General features: G+C 25.3%; 5 protein-coding genes across 5 annotated transcripts in view; 3 read left to right on the forward strand and 2 right to left on the reverse strand.

Moving 5' to 3' along the window:
* Positions 1-1,412: 1,412 nt before the first annotated feature.
* Positions 1,413-2,997, reverse strand: LOC123295605 (protein RER1). Its single transcript, XM_044877018.1, has 3 exons — positions 2,738-2,997; positions 1,653-1,976; positions 1,413-1,583 (listed from the first exon to the last, which is right to left on the reverse strand). Exons 1-3 carry the CDS (start codon positions 2,942-2,944, stop codon positions 1,419-1,421), a joined length of 696 nt encoding a protein of 231 aa, XP_044732953.1. The 5' UTR covers positions 2,945-2,997; the 3' UTR covers positions 1,413-1,418.
* Positions 2,998-4,127: 1,130 nt separating this feature from the next.
* LOC123296382 (methylosome protein 50-like) lies at positions 4,128-6,264 on the forward strand. The gene is made up of 4 exons (XM_044877844.1): positions 4,128-4,265; positions 4,333-4,759; positions 4,876-5,140; positions 5,210-6,264. The coding sequence occupies exons 1-4, from the start codon at positions 4,145-4,147 to the stop codon at positions 5,444-5,446; spliced, it is 1,050 nt and encodes a 349-aa protein (XP_044733779.1). The 5' UTR covers positions 4,128-4,144; the 3' UTR covers positions 5,447-6,264.
* A 513-nt stretch (positions 6,265-6,777) lies between these two features.
* Positions 6,778-15,299, forward strand: part of LOC123294861 (erlin-2-like) — a 79,598-nt gene continuing 71,076 nt past the window's right edge. Inside the window, exon 1 of the mRNA XM_044876039.1 lies at positions 6,778-6,831. The gene's annotated coding sequence lies outside the window, so the exon portion shown is untranslated. The remainder of the gene's footprint in view (positions 6,832-15,299) is intronic.
* Positions 8,714-11,665, reverse strand: LOC123294858 (tRNA methyltransferase 10 homolog A). The gene is made up of 4 exons (XM_044876032.1): positions 11,306-11,665; positions 10,940-11,236; positions 10,088-10,193; positions 8,714-8,929 (listed from the first exon to the last, which is right to left on the reverse strand). Exons 1-4 carry the CDS (start codon positions 11,594-11,596, stop codon positions 8,766-8,768), a joined length of 858 nt encoding a protein of 285 aa, XP_044731967.1. The 5' UTR covers positions 11,597-11,665; the 3' UTR covers positions 8,714-8,765.
* On the forward strand, positions 13,060-14,292 carry LOC123294859 (3-hydroxyacyl-CoA dehydrogenase type-2-like). Its single transcript, XM_044876034.1, has 4 exons — positions 13,060-13,164; positions 13,229-13,438; positions 13,599-14,007; positions 14,080-14,292. The coding sequence occupies exons 1-4, from the start codon at positions 13,153-13,155 to the stop codon at positions 14,268-14,270; spliced, it is 822 nt and encodes a 273-aa protein (XP_044731969.1). The 5' UTR covers positions 13,060-13,152; the 3' UTR covers positions 14,271-14,292.

Here is a 15,299-nt window from a genome sequence, read left to right on the forward strand (position 1 = left end):
AAATTAATATTTTTGGTTTGATACTTAAACTTGTATTATTTATTTATTTATAATTTCATAAATAATACGTTTTTTTTTTTTTTTTTATAAATAAATTTTTTGGAATGTATTCTAAACAAAACATATTATATTAAATATTAAAAAAATCCATATTAATTCATATAAATAATAAATATATATCAATTTAAATGTTTATATTCTGTATATTTAATTTAATAAATAAATAAATAAATATTAGTTATCAATCAGTTAACTAACAACAATCAATCAATTAATTTAAATTGTAACAACTTTATAAACAAACATTGAGGTAGATTTGTTTGTTAAGGCTTCAAACCTCCTTCAATCCTAGAACAACTACCTAGAACCACCTAGCGCAGCGGTATTATCATCATGGCTAGAACGAATCAAGTATTACTAATTCTTCTTTATTCTAATTATCATGTTGGACTTTTGTATTTTGTGTTTGGATAATCTTTCTGGATAAGGACCTACCTGCTTAAGACAAGATGACAAATGAAGAATATGCAAAATAAGTAGGTAATTATCTTTGCTTTTTTTCTTATTAAGTGAATTGGAAAATTGAACATGTCTTGTTCATAAATGATTAAAATTATAGAAAATTTTTTATTAGAAAGTTGCTCAATTAAAAAAATGATAACATTTATTCCGAAAAGTTAATAGTACAAGAACTGGCAACATTTTCCAGAATTAATTTTAAATATATGTTCAGTAGTCTAAATGTGACACTGTGATTTTACTTACATTTTACAGCTTTATTAATTTACAAATACACTATACAAAGTCTTGGTCATATATTTTGTAAACATCTCCTTTATAGAAATGCACTATATCGATTTTGAGTGAATTCATACTCCCATTCCCATTTGGCCAATTTTTGGAATGGCTACATCGTGCCTATCAACTTTTTTGAGGGTTGGATCCACGCCTGTTATTGTTTTTATAGACGTAAAAAGAAGAAGCACAAGTTTTGCATGAATTTTGAAAGCAAACGTTTTCCATCGACTCCCATAAAAATCTACTGACAAGGAGTTTATCGATATAATAAGAACAATAATAAATAAATAATTAATTTGTATCTTCTTATATATATTGTTATCAGCAATCTTGGAAACGACTCCATCGATTTTCATAACATTTAGTATGGAAGGAATTTCGGAAGTGAAATATGAAAGGTCGATCATGTAAGTACTAAAAAGTACTAAATAAATAAATAAGTAAATAATTTGTGTGTTATATATAATTTAATATATTTGAATATACAAAACAATAAATGAACATTTATAAGAACATAAAACAAAAAACACTTGTTGCATGTGTTCTTAAAAATTTAAAACAACATCATATTTAATTAATTTTATAAATGGTTTAATTAAATTAAAAGTGTTTGTTTTTATTTATTTACTACCCATCAATTTAACATTATGATGATGATGATTCATATTAGATGATGTTGATTGATCTATTGTTGATGATGATGAACCACTGCCACTACCACCATTATAATTATTATATTGTGGTTTACCATGTGTAAATGGTAAATATTTATAATCAATCATATGCTAATAAAAATAAAATAAATAATTAAATTAAATTAAATTAAATATTAATTAAATATTACTTAAACTTACTCTAATTTGTCTTTTCATTGTAATACATAATAATGTAAAAAAGTACATAACTAATATTGGCCAAAATACTGGAATATTAAAACAATCAAAGAGCGTACAAATTAATGCAATACAAGTTGATTTTGTTACTGAATACCAGAATTTAAATTCTGGTAAACGTCGTATGAATGGACGAAACTCTTCATTGGAACGTGTTGGTAACGCTGGACCATCATCATTCAATTCTGTATCTAAATCCATTGCTGGATCGATTTTAGGTGTTAAAAATGCTATAAATAAATTTAAATGATAAATACCCAAAGCATATGTTACTATATACCATCCCTAAAAAAAATAAATAAATAAACAAATTAATAAAATATAATTATTATATAAAAATTAAGTTCAACAAATAACAGTCCGACAATCTTACAAAATGGTGCTCATAAAAGTATAAAAACAAGAAAATATTTTCATCTGAAATTAGTAAAATTGTCATTACAGTCGGGGGACCTCTGACATTAATCAATTTATCACAGGACAGGAAAGAAGTCCTATGTCATAATAATTTCTGATGAAATTATTTTCTTGTTTTCATACTTTTAAGAGCGCGATTCTGTATTTGTCGAGGTTTTAGTTTTCGAACTTTATTTTATTTACACCATTTTGAGATTATATATTTGTAATAAAGTACTAATTACTCAATTTTATTTGATACCAAACACGCTATCATTCAATTATAATATGTTTTTAGTTTATAACTTTACGTCCTCTAGCGGACGGTCATATTCAAGTTAATGTGACGGTGGGACAGAAAAACATACATACATACATACCGGTTAAACATATAACCTTCGCTATTGTATGTATAGTCGGGGTAAAAATACAGAAAAACTCGATAAATTTAACCGTGCATCTTATATCGGTTTTTTATTCGAATTTAATTTAAGATTTATCCGTTTAGGAATTCGGACGCCACAGACAGACAGACTTTGATATAATTTGTTACTGGAAAGAATATAAAAATAAACCGTTTTGATGTGAGTGTAGGACTCTCACTCCTCCTTAAAAATAAAATTTAGTTTAGTTGATTTACTTTTACTTACTTGTTGTGTAACAATACGTATTCCAAATAATATAACAAGTAATATTGCAAAGGCCCAACGTAGACGTGTATGAGGTGTCCATTTATCTAATAAACTTTGATAGGTTTGTGACAATCTTAAGTACAATCTACTTACAGCACTTTTATTACTTCCTGTACCTCCTGTACTATTTACATTCAATAATTCATCATGCTCATCTAGTCTCATTTTATTTTATTTTATTAATTTTAATATTTTTATTTAATTATTACTTTTATTTATTTATTAAACTACAATTATTAAAAAACATTATTATTAATTAATTATCATTATCAATAAGCAATACATAATAATTATATGCATATAATATGATATGATTCATGATTAGATATTTAATTTTATTTATATATCAAATCAAATCAAATTAAATCATTATTAATAAAACATACCTTTTTAATTTTATTTATATTTATAATTATAATTCTATGTAATACGTTTGTACATTTTATTTCTTTTAAAATTATTCAACATCCACGTCAAAACTCAAAACATCATAGCAGTAGATAGTACTAGTTAGTGGTAATAGAGCAGTGCAATACGAGTACGAGCAGAGATACCAGTCTGAATCTAGTAATAATACTTACAAGTACTATGAAGTTAGCTTTTATTATAAACCATTTATTTAAATTGATCATTAAATATTATTAAACATATAAAATTGGGACTACCAACGTTACTTATAACTCTCATTTAAAATGTAATTTCATGATAACACTTGTTACCATTTGGATGAAAAAAAAAACTTCAGCTGCGTCAAACGATATGACAATTTTCCGCTGCAGAAGTTTTTTTTTTTCATCCAATAGCTTCATGGCTTCAACTGACCAAATTTGTCGCTCAAGCTCAGCGTTAAGCGTCATCATGAAAAAACACATTGTTTTTGCCACTCTTATTTACAATTAGAAGCTGGTCATAGTTACATGTTTTTCAGTTAGATGCATTTCTAATTTGACGCTCAAAGTCAGCGTCAAGCGTCATCATGTAGTTACACCTTTTAAATTTGATGCTTCACATAGTTTTATTTTTTTCATGAAGATTATAATTTGTCGTTTAAATCCAGCGTCGAGCGTCATTATGAAATTACATCTTAAAGAATATATTTTCATAATTCAATATTAGTCGTATAAAAAGTGTTTGAGAATTGGTAAATGAGAAGTGAACGGAACCTAAACAATGAATAATGTAAGGTTGTTAATGAACACACCCATTATAAAATTGATGTGAAGATAGTAACATAATAATAATATTATAGATTGACATTTATTTAAATACACGAGGTTTAAACTTATTTAAACCGTTTAAACATAATATAATACAGTTAATAATTTAAATATTAAATTAAAAGTTATATTAAATAAATAAATAAAAATGGATGATAATAAATTAATATTACAACCAAATTGGCATAGTGAAATATATCGAACATTAACACCAAAATTAGATGTTACAACTTTATATAAATATTTAGATTTTATAGAAGTTAGTGAAGGTATAAATTAAATTTAATGTTTAATATTAATTAATGTTTGTTTAATATTATAATGTAATGTTTTAAGATGGACATGTATTAATTGGTTCATCAAATTTAACTGGTCGTCGTTGGTATGGATCTGTTTGGTATTATGAAACATTAGATTTATGTTTAACAAGTAATTTAAGCACATATGTAGCAAATAAAACAATGAACGCTGGTGTTATCGATGGTAGATTTATTAAAGCAGATTCAACTAAAATGATTGTAATTGATGATAGTGGTTGTATACAAGTGTTATCATTACCAGAGAATGGTGATGAACCAGATGATAAACTACAATTATATAAGTTATCAGAAGAACATGAATCAATAATCAATTCAATTGAATTATTTAAAACAAATCAAACACATTTTATAACATGTTCATCAGATCAATCAATTAAAATCTGGGATTTAGAGTATACACGTCTGGAATCAAATGAATATTTAAATTCATTTAATACTTACAAGTTAGTTTTTATTATTTTATTTAAAGATACTCGCTCAACGGGTATTATAAGTTTGATCGCTACGTATGTTTATGGTATCTATTTATTAAGTAATTTGATATATTTAAATGTTTCAGTTCAGCACATAATGATACAATCACATCAATCGATACACATTTAACAAATAATAATATATTTGTATCATGTTCATTAGATCAACATGTATTATTATGGGATCAACGTTTAGGATCAACTAGTACTGAGGGTATCAATAAAGAATCAAAATCAATATATTTAAATGAATTTAATGGTTTAACAAATATTAAATGGTATCCTAATATTGCATATGATTATCTATTAACATGTACAACAGATGGAGGTGACCTCTATACATTAGATATTAGAAATACTAACTCATATTTATATAAATTAAATATAAATATGAATAATGATTCAATATATTCATGTAAATTTAATTCAACAGGTACTTTATTAGCGATCTGTAGTGATAATAATATTATTAATTGTTTAGATACTTCAACATTATATTTAAATTTAGATTCAACAAATATTATTTATACAGATCAAAGTAAACATCATGATTTTATTAGAGGTTTAGCATGGAATACTAATAATACAGATAATGTTTTATATACTTGTGGATGGGATCAACAAGTACATAAACATTCTATACAATTAACTTGTTAGTTGTAAATAACATCAACATGGACAAGTCCAACTCCTTAATTTACAAAAATCATCTTTTTATTCGATTTAAAAACTTATCTTTAATTTCAAAACATCCATCCATTGTTTATCTTTTGAAAACTATTTAAATAGATCTTTAATTTCAAATAACCATGGTCTGATCAAGTGTGGGAGGGGGGGTGTGTACCTTACAAATACCTTCAAAGAAAAAACCACCAACTTGGTGTTAAATCACAAGATCTAGGCGATCAATGAACAAGAATTTATCCAATTACCAAACCGTTCAAAATTCTTCATCATTTTTTTGAACCGGAATGCTTTACTTGTCACACGTCAATCGTCTACATGAAGCAATAAAACTTTAATTTTTATTCCTCTAAGAAGGAAGTTTCCTGAAACCTGGAAGCACTCCCTTACTGTTATGTACGTTTGGTAATATTAATATGATCAAAATTGGTTACAACAATCAAAATAAAATGCCCCACTCGAATGGTAACTATGGGCTAAAGTAGTTTTACTTACCAGTCCAATAACTTTCTGACCTACAAGATGAAAACATTTATTTCCCTATCTGATACTATTAATGCTTTATAATAGGGAGATATTTGTTTGAAAATTAGAAAATTACTGGTCTGGTAACTGAAGGCCATACTCATTTCATAAAATAGTTACCCGACCAATAACTTTCTAATTTATGGGCTCATAAAAACAATTACTTGCCTTTCAAGTACTACAAATTCATAGCAAACAATTACTGTCAATCTGTAAAGCAAAAGTTTTTATTGATCTGGTAACCAAAGGTCATACCTATCACTATTTACCACATTTATAATAACATTATTTAAATATTAAATTAAATTAATTTAATTATTATATTAAACATTTAATTGTTTTAAACGTAATTAATAATTAATAAGAAAAAAAATTAAGTCATTTGTTTTTAAATAAAACTTTGTACTTCCTTACCTCTTACTATCCTTAAAACTTTGTTTGCACATAAGGATCTTGAAAAAACTTTAGGGTGAAAACACTTACCTACTATTTTCCTATCAGGTACTACTTATTCCCTTGTAACTCATATTCTCCTAATACAAAGTGAAGAAAATTTAATAATTTTTGGTTGAATTAGTATTTAAAAAGTGACTTGTGAAAATGGAAAATTGGCTATATCACGAAAACGGTTAGATTTAGGACAAAAAGGGCGAAAATTTTGAGCCCCTCCTCAATCTCTAGCTTAGAATGTTTTTCCAAATAACATCGATGAAACATTTTCGGGAAAATGGAAAATTTTATTAAAATATTGAATATTTTTTTCATTTTTTTGTGTTTTTTGGCCAAAATTACTTCAATTTTCTTCAATTTGTATTAGGACAATATAATGCCAGGTTAGTACACTAAGATTTTCATAAAAAGATTTTCTTTTTTATTTGCACATAAGGTGCAAACAAATAATTCGCTATGTTAATGGATCGAAACGAACAATTAGTTAAAAGTTTTATACTAATTAATTAATGCCAGAAAAGGATAAAGGTTTTTAGGGTGAAAACACTTACTTACCATTTCCCTATCAGGTACTACTATTTCCCTTGGAACTTATATTCAATACAAATATTTATATCCAATACAATAACTTGAATCTTTAAAATTTATTTTATTAAACAACACCAGAAGATAATTTAATAAAAATTATTATATTTGTATTTAATGTAATTAATAATTAATTAATAAATAAATAAATATATTTATTATTTTTAAATTTGTACCAGTTAACAAAAAAAAATGAAGTATAAATATTAAAAATCATTTCTATTAACAAACGTAAGATTTATTTAATTTGATGCATTGAAAACAATGTAAGTTATCAAATGAAACTTTAGGGCCATCTATAGAAAACATATTGAACTACACATAATTACAGAAGCAGAGACATCTATGGTAAATAGTTTGAACTAATTATCAATTGCGACAGTAATGCCATCTATCGCAAATAGTCTGAACTAACATGATACCGATGACAGTGACATCTATGAATAACATTTTGAACTAACAGTAACGACGGTGGTGCCATCTTTGGCGAATATTTTGAACTAACAGTAACGACGGTGGTGCCACCTCTGGTGAATATCTTGAACTAACAGTTACGATAGTGGTGCCATCTTTGGTGAATATTTTGAACTAATAGTAACGACGGTTGTGCCATCTTTGGTTAATATTTTGAACTAACTGTTAAAAATTTTCATAATTTTTGGTGAAATTAGTTTTGAAAAAGTTACATCTGAAAATGGAAAAAATGGCTATATCTCGAAAACGGTTGGTCCTAGGGCAAAAAGGACGAAAATTTTGTGCCACTCCTGAACCTCCTGATTAGAATGTTTTTCCAAATAACATCGATGAAAAATTTCCGGGAAATTCGTGAAAATGGAAAATTTTGTTTAAAAATTGATGGATTTTTTCTCATTTTTTTGTGTTTTTTGGCCAAAATTACTCCAATTTTCTTCAATTTGTATTAGGAGAATATAATGCCAGGTTAGTACACTAAGATTTTCATAAAAAGATTTTCATTTTCTTTTTTATTTGCACATAAGGTGCAAATAATTCGCTATGTAAATGGAACGAAACGAAACGAACAAAATAAATAGTTAAAATTGCTTTATTTATACTTATAAAATAATACCAGAAAAAAGAAAAAAAAAAAAGGTTTTCAGGGTGAAAACACTTACTTACCATTTCCCTATCAAGTACTACTTTTTCCCTTTTCAACTTATATTCTCCTAATACAAATGTTAAAAATTTTCATAATTTTTGGTGAAATTTGTCTTGAAAAAGTTACATGTGAAAATGGAAAAAATGGCTATATCTCGAAAACGGTTGGTCCTAGGGCAAAAACGGCGAAAATTTTGTGCCACTCCTGAAACTCTTGCTTAGAATGTTTTTCCAAATAACATCGATGAAAAATTTCCCGAAAATTCGTGAAAATGGAAAATTTTGTTTAAAAATTGAATGATTTTTTCTCATTTTTTTGTGTTTTTTGGCCAAAATTACTTCAATTTTTATTAGGAGAATATAATGCCAGGTTAGTACACTAAGATTTTCAGCAAAACATTTTCATTTTCTTTTTTATTTGCACATAATTGGAAACGAACAAATAGTGAAAACTTTTATACTGAAAAAACTTGTGGGATAGGATATGGATCATGGATTATATATGGTAGAGATTAGAAGGATCACCTTCATCCAAGTTGAAAACATTAAATAATAGTTCTTAAATTAACCAGAATGGCGGTTGTGTAGCAACTAATAAACAAATAATATATATTTATTATGTCTTTACATTTACATTTACATCATCTAGACCTGCATCTGCATCTTCATCTGCTGTATCAGCTGCATCTACTTCTATAGCACCTTTACGTTCTGGTATTACTTTTAAAAACGATTCTTTCCAACTAGAGCCTTCTATCACACGTAATAATATTTCAAACACTAAAAAAAATAATAAATTTATTAATTCATATAATATTAATCATTAATTAATTACATTTAGGCCAGTCGCTCTATTTTGTGATTAGCTTTTTTGAGGTACATACTTTGCGACAATGGGAATGGCTTCTCAATGTTATCCAAAAAATATTTCAAAATAATTGCACTAATAATTGAGAAAATTGGGATTAATTTTTGCTGATAACATTAAACTTTGCTGATAACTGTATCTTTACTTTTTTTTTAGAAGGTTTGAACAAGTTTGACAAATTTTCGGGGAGTAGAATATTTATGATATTTTGTTCGAATTTGTAATTATAATAGAAAGGCGCATAAAGTTGTTAGTATTTGGAAATTGGATGAACCAGCGCTGACAATGGAAGGAGTTAAACACCAAAATGAATCCCCTTAAGTCCAGATATGGTTAAATATCTACAAAATATCAGAAAATCAAAGTTTTTTATTAACTTTGCTGGCAGTTATTACAGAATTAATATTTGGAGCATATTTTTAAATTAATTAAAATTGTTATTTTAGTTAATAATTGTTTTTGAATTTAAAAAAAGTATTAAAATTATTTTAAAAAATATTCCCAAAATGTTAATTCCGTAATTACTGCCAGGCAAGTTTGATTTTCTGATATTATGTAGATATTTAGTCATACTTCGCCCTCCTCCCGAGGGGATTCATTCATTTTGATCGCGAACCTCTTCCATTGTTAACAGCGATCCATTAATTTTCAAAAATAAACATTATAGACCTGTTATTATTACAAATTCGAAAAAAATATCATAAATAGTACATAACCTCAGTCCTCACCGTTTCCGAAAAGATAAAATTTTGTCAATTTCAAAACTTCAATTGCTTATAACTAAAGAAGGGGTAAAAATACAGGGTCGAACTTTAAATAGGTCGAAGTCGAAGTACGTATTTTGAATTATTTTCAACTTGACCATTTCATGTTATCATCATGATCGTTCCATGGCAACTTTTTTGATAACATTAAGAAGCCACCTTCTCCCGCAATGTGTGTACCTCAAAAAAGATAATTTTGTTTTTTGTATGATAGAGAACCTATAAAACTAGCACCTGTACAACCTATATAAATATAATAAATAAAATGTTATCGATAAGTAACTTGAATGAATTAGTTTTACATACCTTGATCAATAGTTAATACTTTCCTTGTTCTCATTTGTATATATTGATTGATTGGTAATTGACCATGTTTTATATTATTATCACAAGCTAATTTATAACAAAGACCCTACAAGTACAACACAACCATCATAAAAATATATCAAAAATATACAGTGTGTCAACCATCCACCCACCCACAACTGTATATACAGGTACAGGTACAGATACTATACTTGTAAATTTTATTATTTTGTATTATAAGAAAACAAACTCATTTTTTATGAAAACTTTGGTTTATTCTAAAAAGTATGTAGGTTCTAAATAATGTACAGGGGTAGCCAAACATTTAGAAGCACTATTTTTATTTTTGGTAAACTAGCCTTGTTTTTTATAAATTGACAAAATGTTACAAAGGCAATTAAAATGATGACTTGAAAACAAAATATCAACAAGATTTGTGTGCTTTAATTTTATATTTGTGAATAAAAGTTGTAATTATTAATAAACATAACAAACATTAAATCAATGAACATGTTCTACTTCTACTAAAACACATTTTTCAATTAAAACCTTAACTATTGAATTTTAGACTATTATAAGTGTAAAGAAACTATTTAATAAGTTGCGCCTAATTGTCAAATTTAAATAAATCTTCTTGATATTTTGTATTAAAATCATAATTTTAATTGTCTTTGTAACATTTTGTTAATTTATAAGAAAGCAGTTAGCAGATAGTTTATAAAACATAAAAATAATGAATCCAAATGTTTGATAACCGTGTACCTACATTATTTACAAGTTTTAAATATGCCTGCAGAATAAGTTTAATTTTTTATAAAGAATGACTCTTTTACGTTTTAAATAAAAACTTACTTTATGTTGATTATGATCAACTAAACCACCAATTATATAAATATGATCATCATATAATTCATTAATGATATGATCACTATCTGATGTTAAATATATTAATTTATCTTTATTTGAATTAAATATTGATAAATATGATTCTGTTTTAAAATTAATATCCCAATTCTGATAACCATCATGTTTTTGTATTTCATTTTCAATTAAACCATTAAAACTAGTTAAATATAATTGTACAGGTGTTGATGAACGTCTATTTAATGAATATACACGTAATGTTTGTTTTATAACTTTATTTAAATCCTATAATTATAAAATTATAAATTTAATATTAATTAATTATTAATTTAAATAAATAAAATAGTTACTTACTTTATTTGACATTAATTCATCAAAACTTAAATCAATAACAATACTTGTTTTACATTTACTTAAAATCATTTTACTATGTTTTAATTCTTTACGTGATGGTCCTAATTTAATATTACAACTCTTTGCTTCATCAATTCTTTGTTTTTTACGTGCACGTTCTTTTAAACGTTTCTCATGTTTTCTAGATTCCCATTTTAATTTCTTTGCTAAACGTTTTCTTTGTCTTTTTGATAATAATAAAATATTCTTTTCATCATCATCATCATTACCATCTTTAATATTATGTTTCATATGTGTTTCATCTTGATCTTGTTCAATATTTTTAATTTCTTCATTATTAACATTATTATTTATTAATAATTCTTGGTCATTACTCATTATTATTATAATTATATCAAACAATATAATTAAACTTTAATATTTATTTGATAATTACTTTTATTTTAAAACTTTAAAAGCATGGAATCGAATAATGTAACCTAACAAATTTATTATTCACTTACTATCTGTCTTTCATTTATGTCACAATACACCAAAGAGAGAGGTTAGACTACTTATTTGTAATGTATATGTGAGTAAGAACGTTCGCCATTTTGATGCTAATGTCAAATATATACAATATGTTTTATATATTACTTTTAAATGCTCATCAGTTTCAACAATTTTATTTTAAATTTTAAATTTATATATTTTTTTTAGAAAGCTATGGTCTATAGAGGGTTTCTTTGTTTCAAAGATGACTTGGTCGAGTGTGTTCTAAAGGTGTATTTTCATGATGACGCTTAACGCTGACAATGAGTTTGGTCACGTGATCAATTTAGGCCATACTACTGTTTGAATGAAAAACAAAAAATTTTTATCATAGAAAAGTATATGGTAATTTTATTATCAGAATGAATTTTGAGAGTATTGGATAAATAACTTTATAATATTTATTTTTTAAAGTTTTAATAAAACATGGAAGGCGTCCCAAATCATATTCATTAAGTCATTACTACATAATTTTAGTTTTAATATAATATATAATATAGATACCACCACCACCACCACCACCACCAGATTTAATATATTATCAAATGAGTTCATAGTTCATAGTTCGTAGTTGATATGATTGATTAATTCAAATGATAAATTTTATTTAAACAATAATATTTTATTATAAATATATAAAGTATGTATACAACACATACTTTATACGCAGGGAGCCCGTCACACTAGAATTGCACTTACATGGATTTCGAACTTTTGCATATGAATTAATATTATTTAACGATTATGGACTAGGTGTGTCAGGGTTTATACTGGCACAAATATTTTGTATAATTTTAATAATTACAATTTACAAATATTTTACTCTTTCGTGGTAATTAATTTGTTTAAAACACCATTTTATTGCAAATTTTATCTATTTTCAAAAAAATTTGGTGTAACAGCTTTTATCCTGACAGAAAGATCTGTCACACCGATATTTTTAATATATAAAGTTAATAAAATTTTAGCCTTATCTTGGAATTACCTATTTAATTTAATTTGTTCGTTTTGAGTTTTACTTTTAAAATATTTCGGTGTGGTAGTCAAACTTGATTAAAATATTTCTTACACCTACGCCAATAAAAAATAAAATTTCCTGGTAAAAAATATTTCTACCAGGATAAACCCTGATACACCTAGTCCATATTGTATCTATCGTTAAATAATATTGAGTCATTTACTATGACGTGCTCCAAGACTATCATGACATGACATGAGTTGACTTTGATAATAAAAACAAGTAGATGATGTTGTAAGTTGTAAGTTGTAACATAACCAACAAATCAGATAACATTTACAACTTAACATTTATAAATATGTTATGGAAGGTATGTATTACATCATATTATATTTATTAATTAATTAGTATAATAATTAATTGTTTTTTTATAGAATAATGTATGTTTGGTAACTGGTGGTGCATCTGGTTTAGGTGCAGCAACTGTTATTAAATTTATTGAGTTAGGTGCTAAAGTGATTGCATGTGATTTACCATCATCTATTACAACTAATTCTAAACAAATTCAACAACAACTTATTAATAATAATAATAATAATAAAAATATTAATATTGATCAACAACTTTTATTTGCACCAGTTGATGTAAGTTTATAAAAATCATTCTTGTATTTATACAAGTCATCATTACTTATTTACATTTATTTTAATTAGGCAATTTGTATGACATAAATGTAAAGTAATGTTTGATTTCTTTTTTGATGTTCTCTGTGATGTATGTAATTAATATTTTTAATGTTTGTAGGTAACATCTGTTGATGATGTATCTAATGCATTAAATAAAGTTAAAGAAGAATTTGGTAAATTAAATATTGTTGTTAATTGTGCTGGTATTGGTGTTGCATATAAAACATATAATTTTAATAAACAACAAGCACATTCATTACAAGACTTTACAAGAGTCTTACATGTAAATACAATTGGTACATTTAATGTAATACGTTTAGCATGTGAATTGTTAGGTGCTAATCAACCTGATGCTAACAACAATCATGAACGTGGTTGTATTATAAATACATCAAGTGTAGCAGCATATGATGGTCAATGTGGTCAAGTTGCATATGCAGCTAGTAAAGGTGCTATAAATAGTATGACACTACCATTAGCTAGAGATTTATCAACACAAGGTATACGTGTGAATACAATAGCACCAGGTATATATACATCATATAATAATAATAATATAGTTATAATAGTTATTTATTTAATTATATTTTTATTTATAGGTTTATTTAATACACCATTATTATCATCATTACCAGATAAAGTAAAAGCATTTTTATCAAAATCAGTACCATTTCCACAACGTTTAGGTGAACCTTCAGAATATGCACAATTAGTTTGTAATATTATTGAGAATCCAATGATTAATGGTGAAGTTATACGTATTGATGGTGCATTACGTATGCAACCATAACTACCATAACTATTAATATGTTATTATTATACTTTGTTATTTGATAATTAATAAATTTTATAATTATATAAGTTGTTGTTGTTGTTGTTGTTGTTGTTATTTAAAATTAACCCAATATAGATAATCATAGCAGCTAATATTCATTTATTCTCTATTAACTAATCTAGATGTATTAACAAATTAAAATATTATTAATAATATCATATAATTAGTAGTACATAATACAAGTACTACTAGCCAACCTAGCATCTTTAACACCTCACATCCATTAAAAGAACACTTTAATATTTATATATTTTAAATAATTAATTGTTGTCTTCTAAATCCTCTTCAATAGTAGTTTTATATTGTTGATTATTTTTAATATACAACCTTTTATTTACAACTATTTATTTTAATTATTTAATAATAATGTAATCTAGTCTAGTCTAGTTTAGTTTAGTTAAATATATAAGTCTATGATATATAAATAAAATAGACTTATTATTATTATTATTATTATTATTATTATTGTTGTTATGCAGTTAAATTTTAAAATATTGATCAAATAAATAATTATTAATTATTAGTTAGTTGTTAAGTAGTTAATTTATAAATGAATAAAAATAATTATAAATATATTATTTTTATAAAATAATATATTTATAATTAATAAATGGCTGATTCAGGTATGTGATTCTATTCATTAAATAATTACTTAATTATTGTCTTTTAATTATGGTTGGTATGGTATGCTCTGTTATATTGTTATTATTATATAATAAATATAATTAATTGTTACTTCAACAATAAATATAATAGTAACCAATATAATACGATTTGTACAAAACAACGATACCTTCTTAATTAAAACAACAGTCACTAAATATGTTGTTTTAAGTTTATTCAAACAATCAAATACATTTACAAATATAATTTGAATTCAATACAAGAATAGCAACTAAATTTTATTGTTGATCAATGCTATCTTCTTTTGTTATTATTTATTAATCTGCACCTCTATTTACAATTCTACAATTCAAAATTAGG

Source organism: Chrysoperla carnea, chromosome 3, assembly GCF_905475395.1.
Source record: "Chrysoperla carnea chromosome 3, inChrCarn1.1, whole genome shotgun sequence".
Taxonomy (NCBI): domain Eukaryota; kingdom Metazoa; phylum Arthropoda; class Insecta; order Neuroptera; family Chrysopidae; genus Chrysoperla; species Chrysoperla carnea.

What these genes read in the sequence shown, in the direction of transcription:
- LOC123294859 (XM_044876034.1), top strand. An exon ending in TTTTATTTGCACCAGTTGAT is followed by an intron (nt 13,439 to 13,598) that starts GTAAGTTTATAA and finishes TAATGTTTGTAG; the next exon opens with GTAACATCTGTTGATGATGT. An exon ending in TGTGAATACAATAGCACCAG is followed by an intron (nt 14,008 to 14,079) that starts GTATATATACAT and finishes TTTTATTTATAG; the next exon opens with GTTTATTTAATACACCATTA.
- LOC123294858 (XM_044876032.1), bottom strand. Translation starts at nt 11,596, where the DNA reads ATGAAACATAATATTAAAGATGGTAATGATGATGATGATGAAAAGAAT. An exon ending in TTGATCATAATCAACATAAA is followed by an intron (nt 10,194 to 10,939) that starts GTAAGTTTTTAT and finishes TTGTACTTGTAG; the next exon opens with GGTCTTTGTTATAAATTAGC. An exon ending in AGTATTAACTATTGATCAAG is followed by an intron (nt 8,930 to 10,087) that starts GTATGTAAAACT and finishes TATTTTTTTTAG; the next exon opens with TGTTTGAAATATTATTACGT.
- LOC123296382 (XM_044877844.1), top strand. Translation starts at nt 4,145, where the DNA reads ATGGATGATAATAAATTAATATTACAACCAAATTGGCATAGTGAAATA. An exon ending in TTTTATAGAAGTTAGTGAAG is followed by an intron (nt 4,266 to 4,332) that starts GTATAAATTAAA and finishes TAATGTTTTAAG; the next exon opens with ATGGACATGTATTAATTGGT. An exon ending in AATTCATTTAATACTTACAA is followed by an intron (nt 4,760 to 4,875) that starts GTTAGTTTTTAT and finishes TAAATGTTTCAG; the next exon opens with TTCAGCACATAATGATACAA.
- LOC123295605 (XM_044877018.1), bottom strand. Translation starts at nt 2,944, where the DNA reads ATGAGACTAGATGAGCATGATGAATTATTGAATGTAAATAGTACAGGA. An exon ending in TACGTATTGTTACACAACAA is followed by an intron (nt 1,977 to 2,737) that starts GTAAGTAAAAGT and finishes TATTTTTTTTAG; the next exon opens with GGATGGTATATAGTAACATA. An exon ending in CAATGAAAAGACAAATTAGA is followed by an intron (nt 1,584 to 1,652) that starts GTAAGTTTAAGT and finishes TATTTTTATTAG; the next exon opens with CATATGATTGATTATAAATA.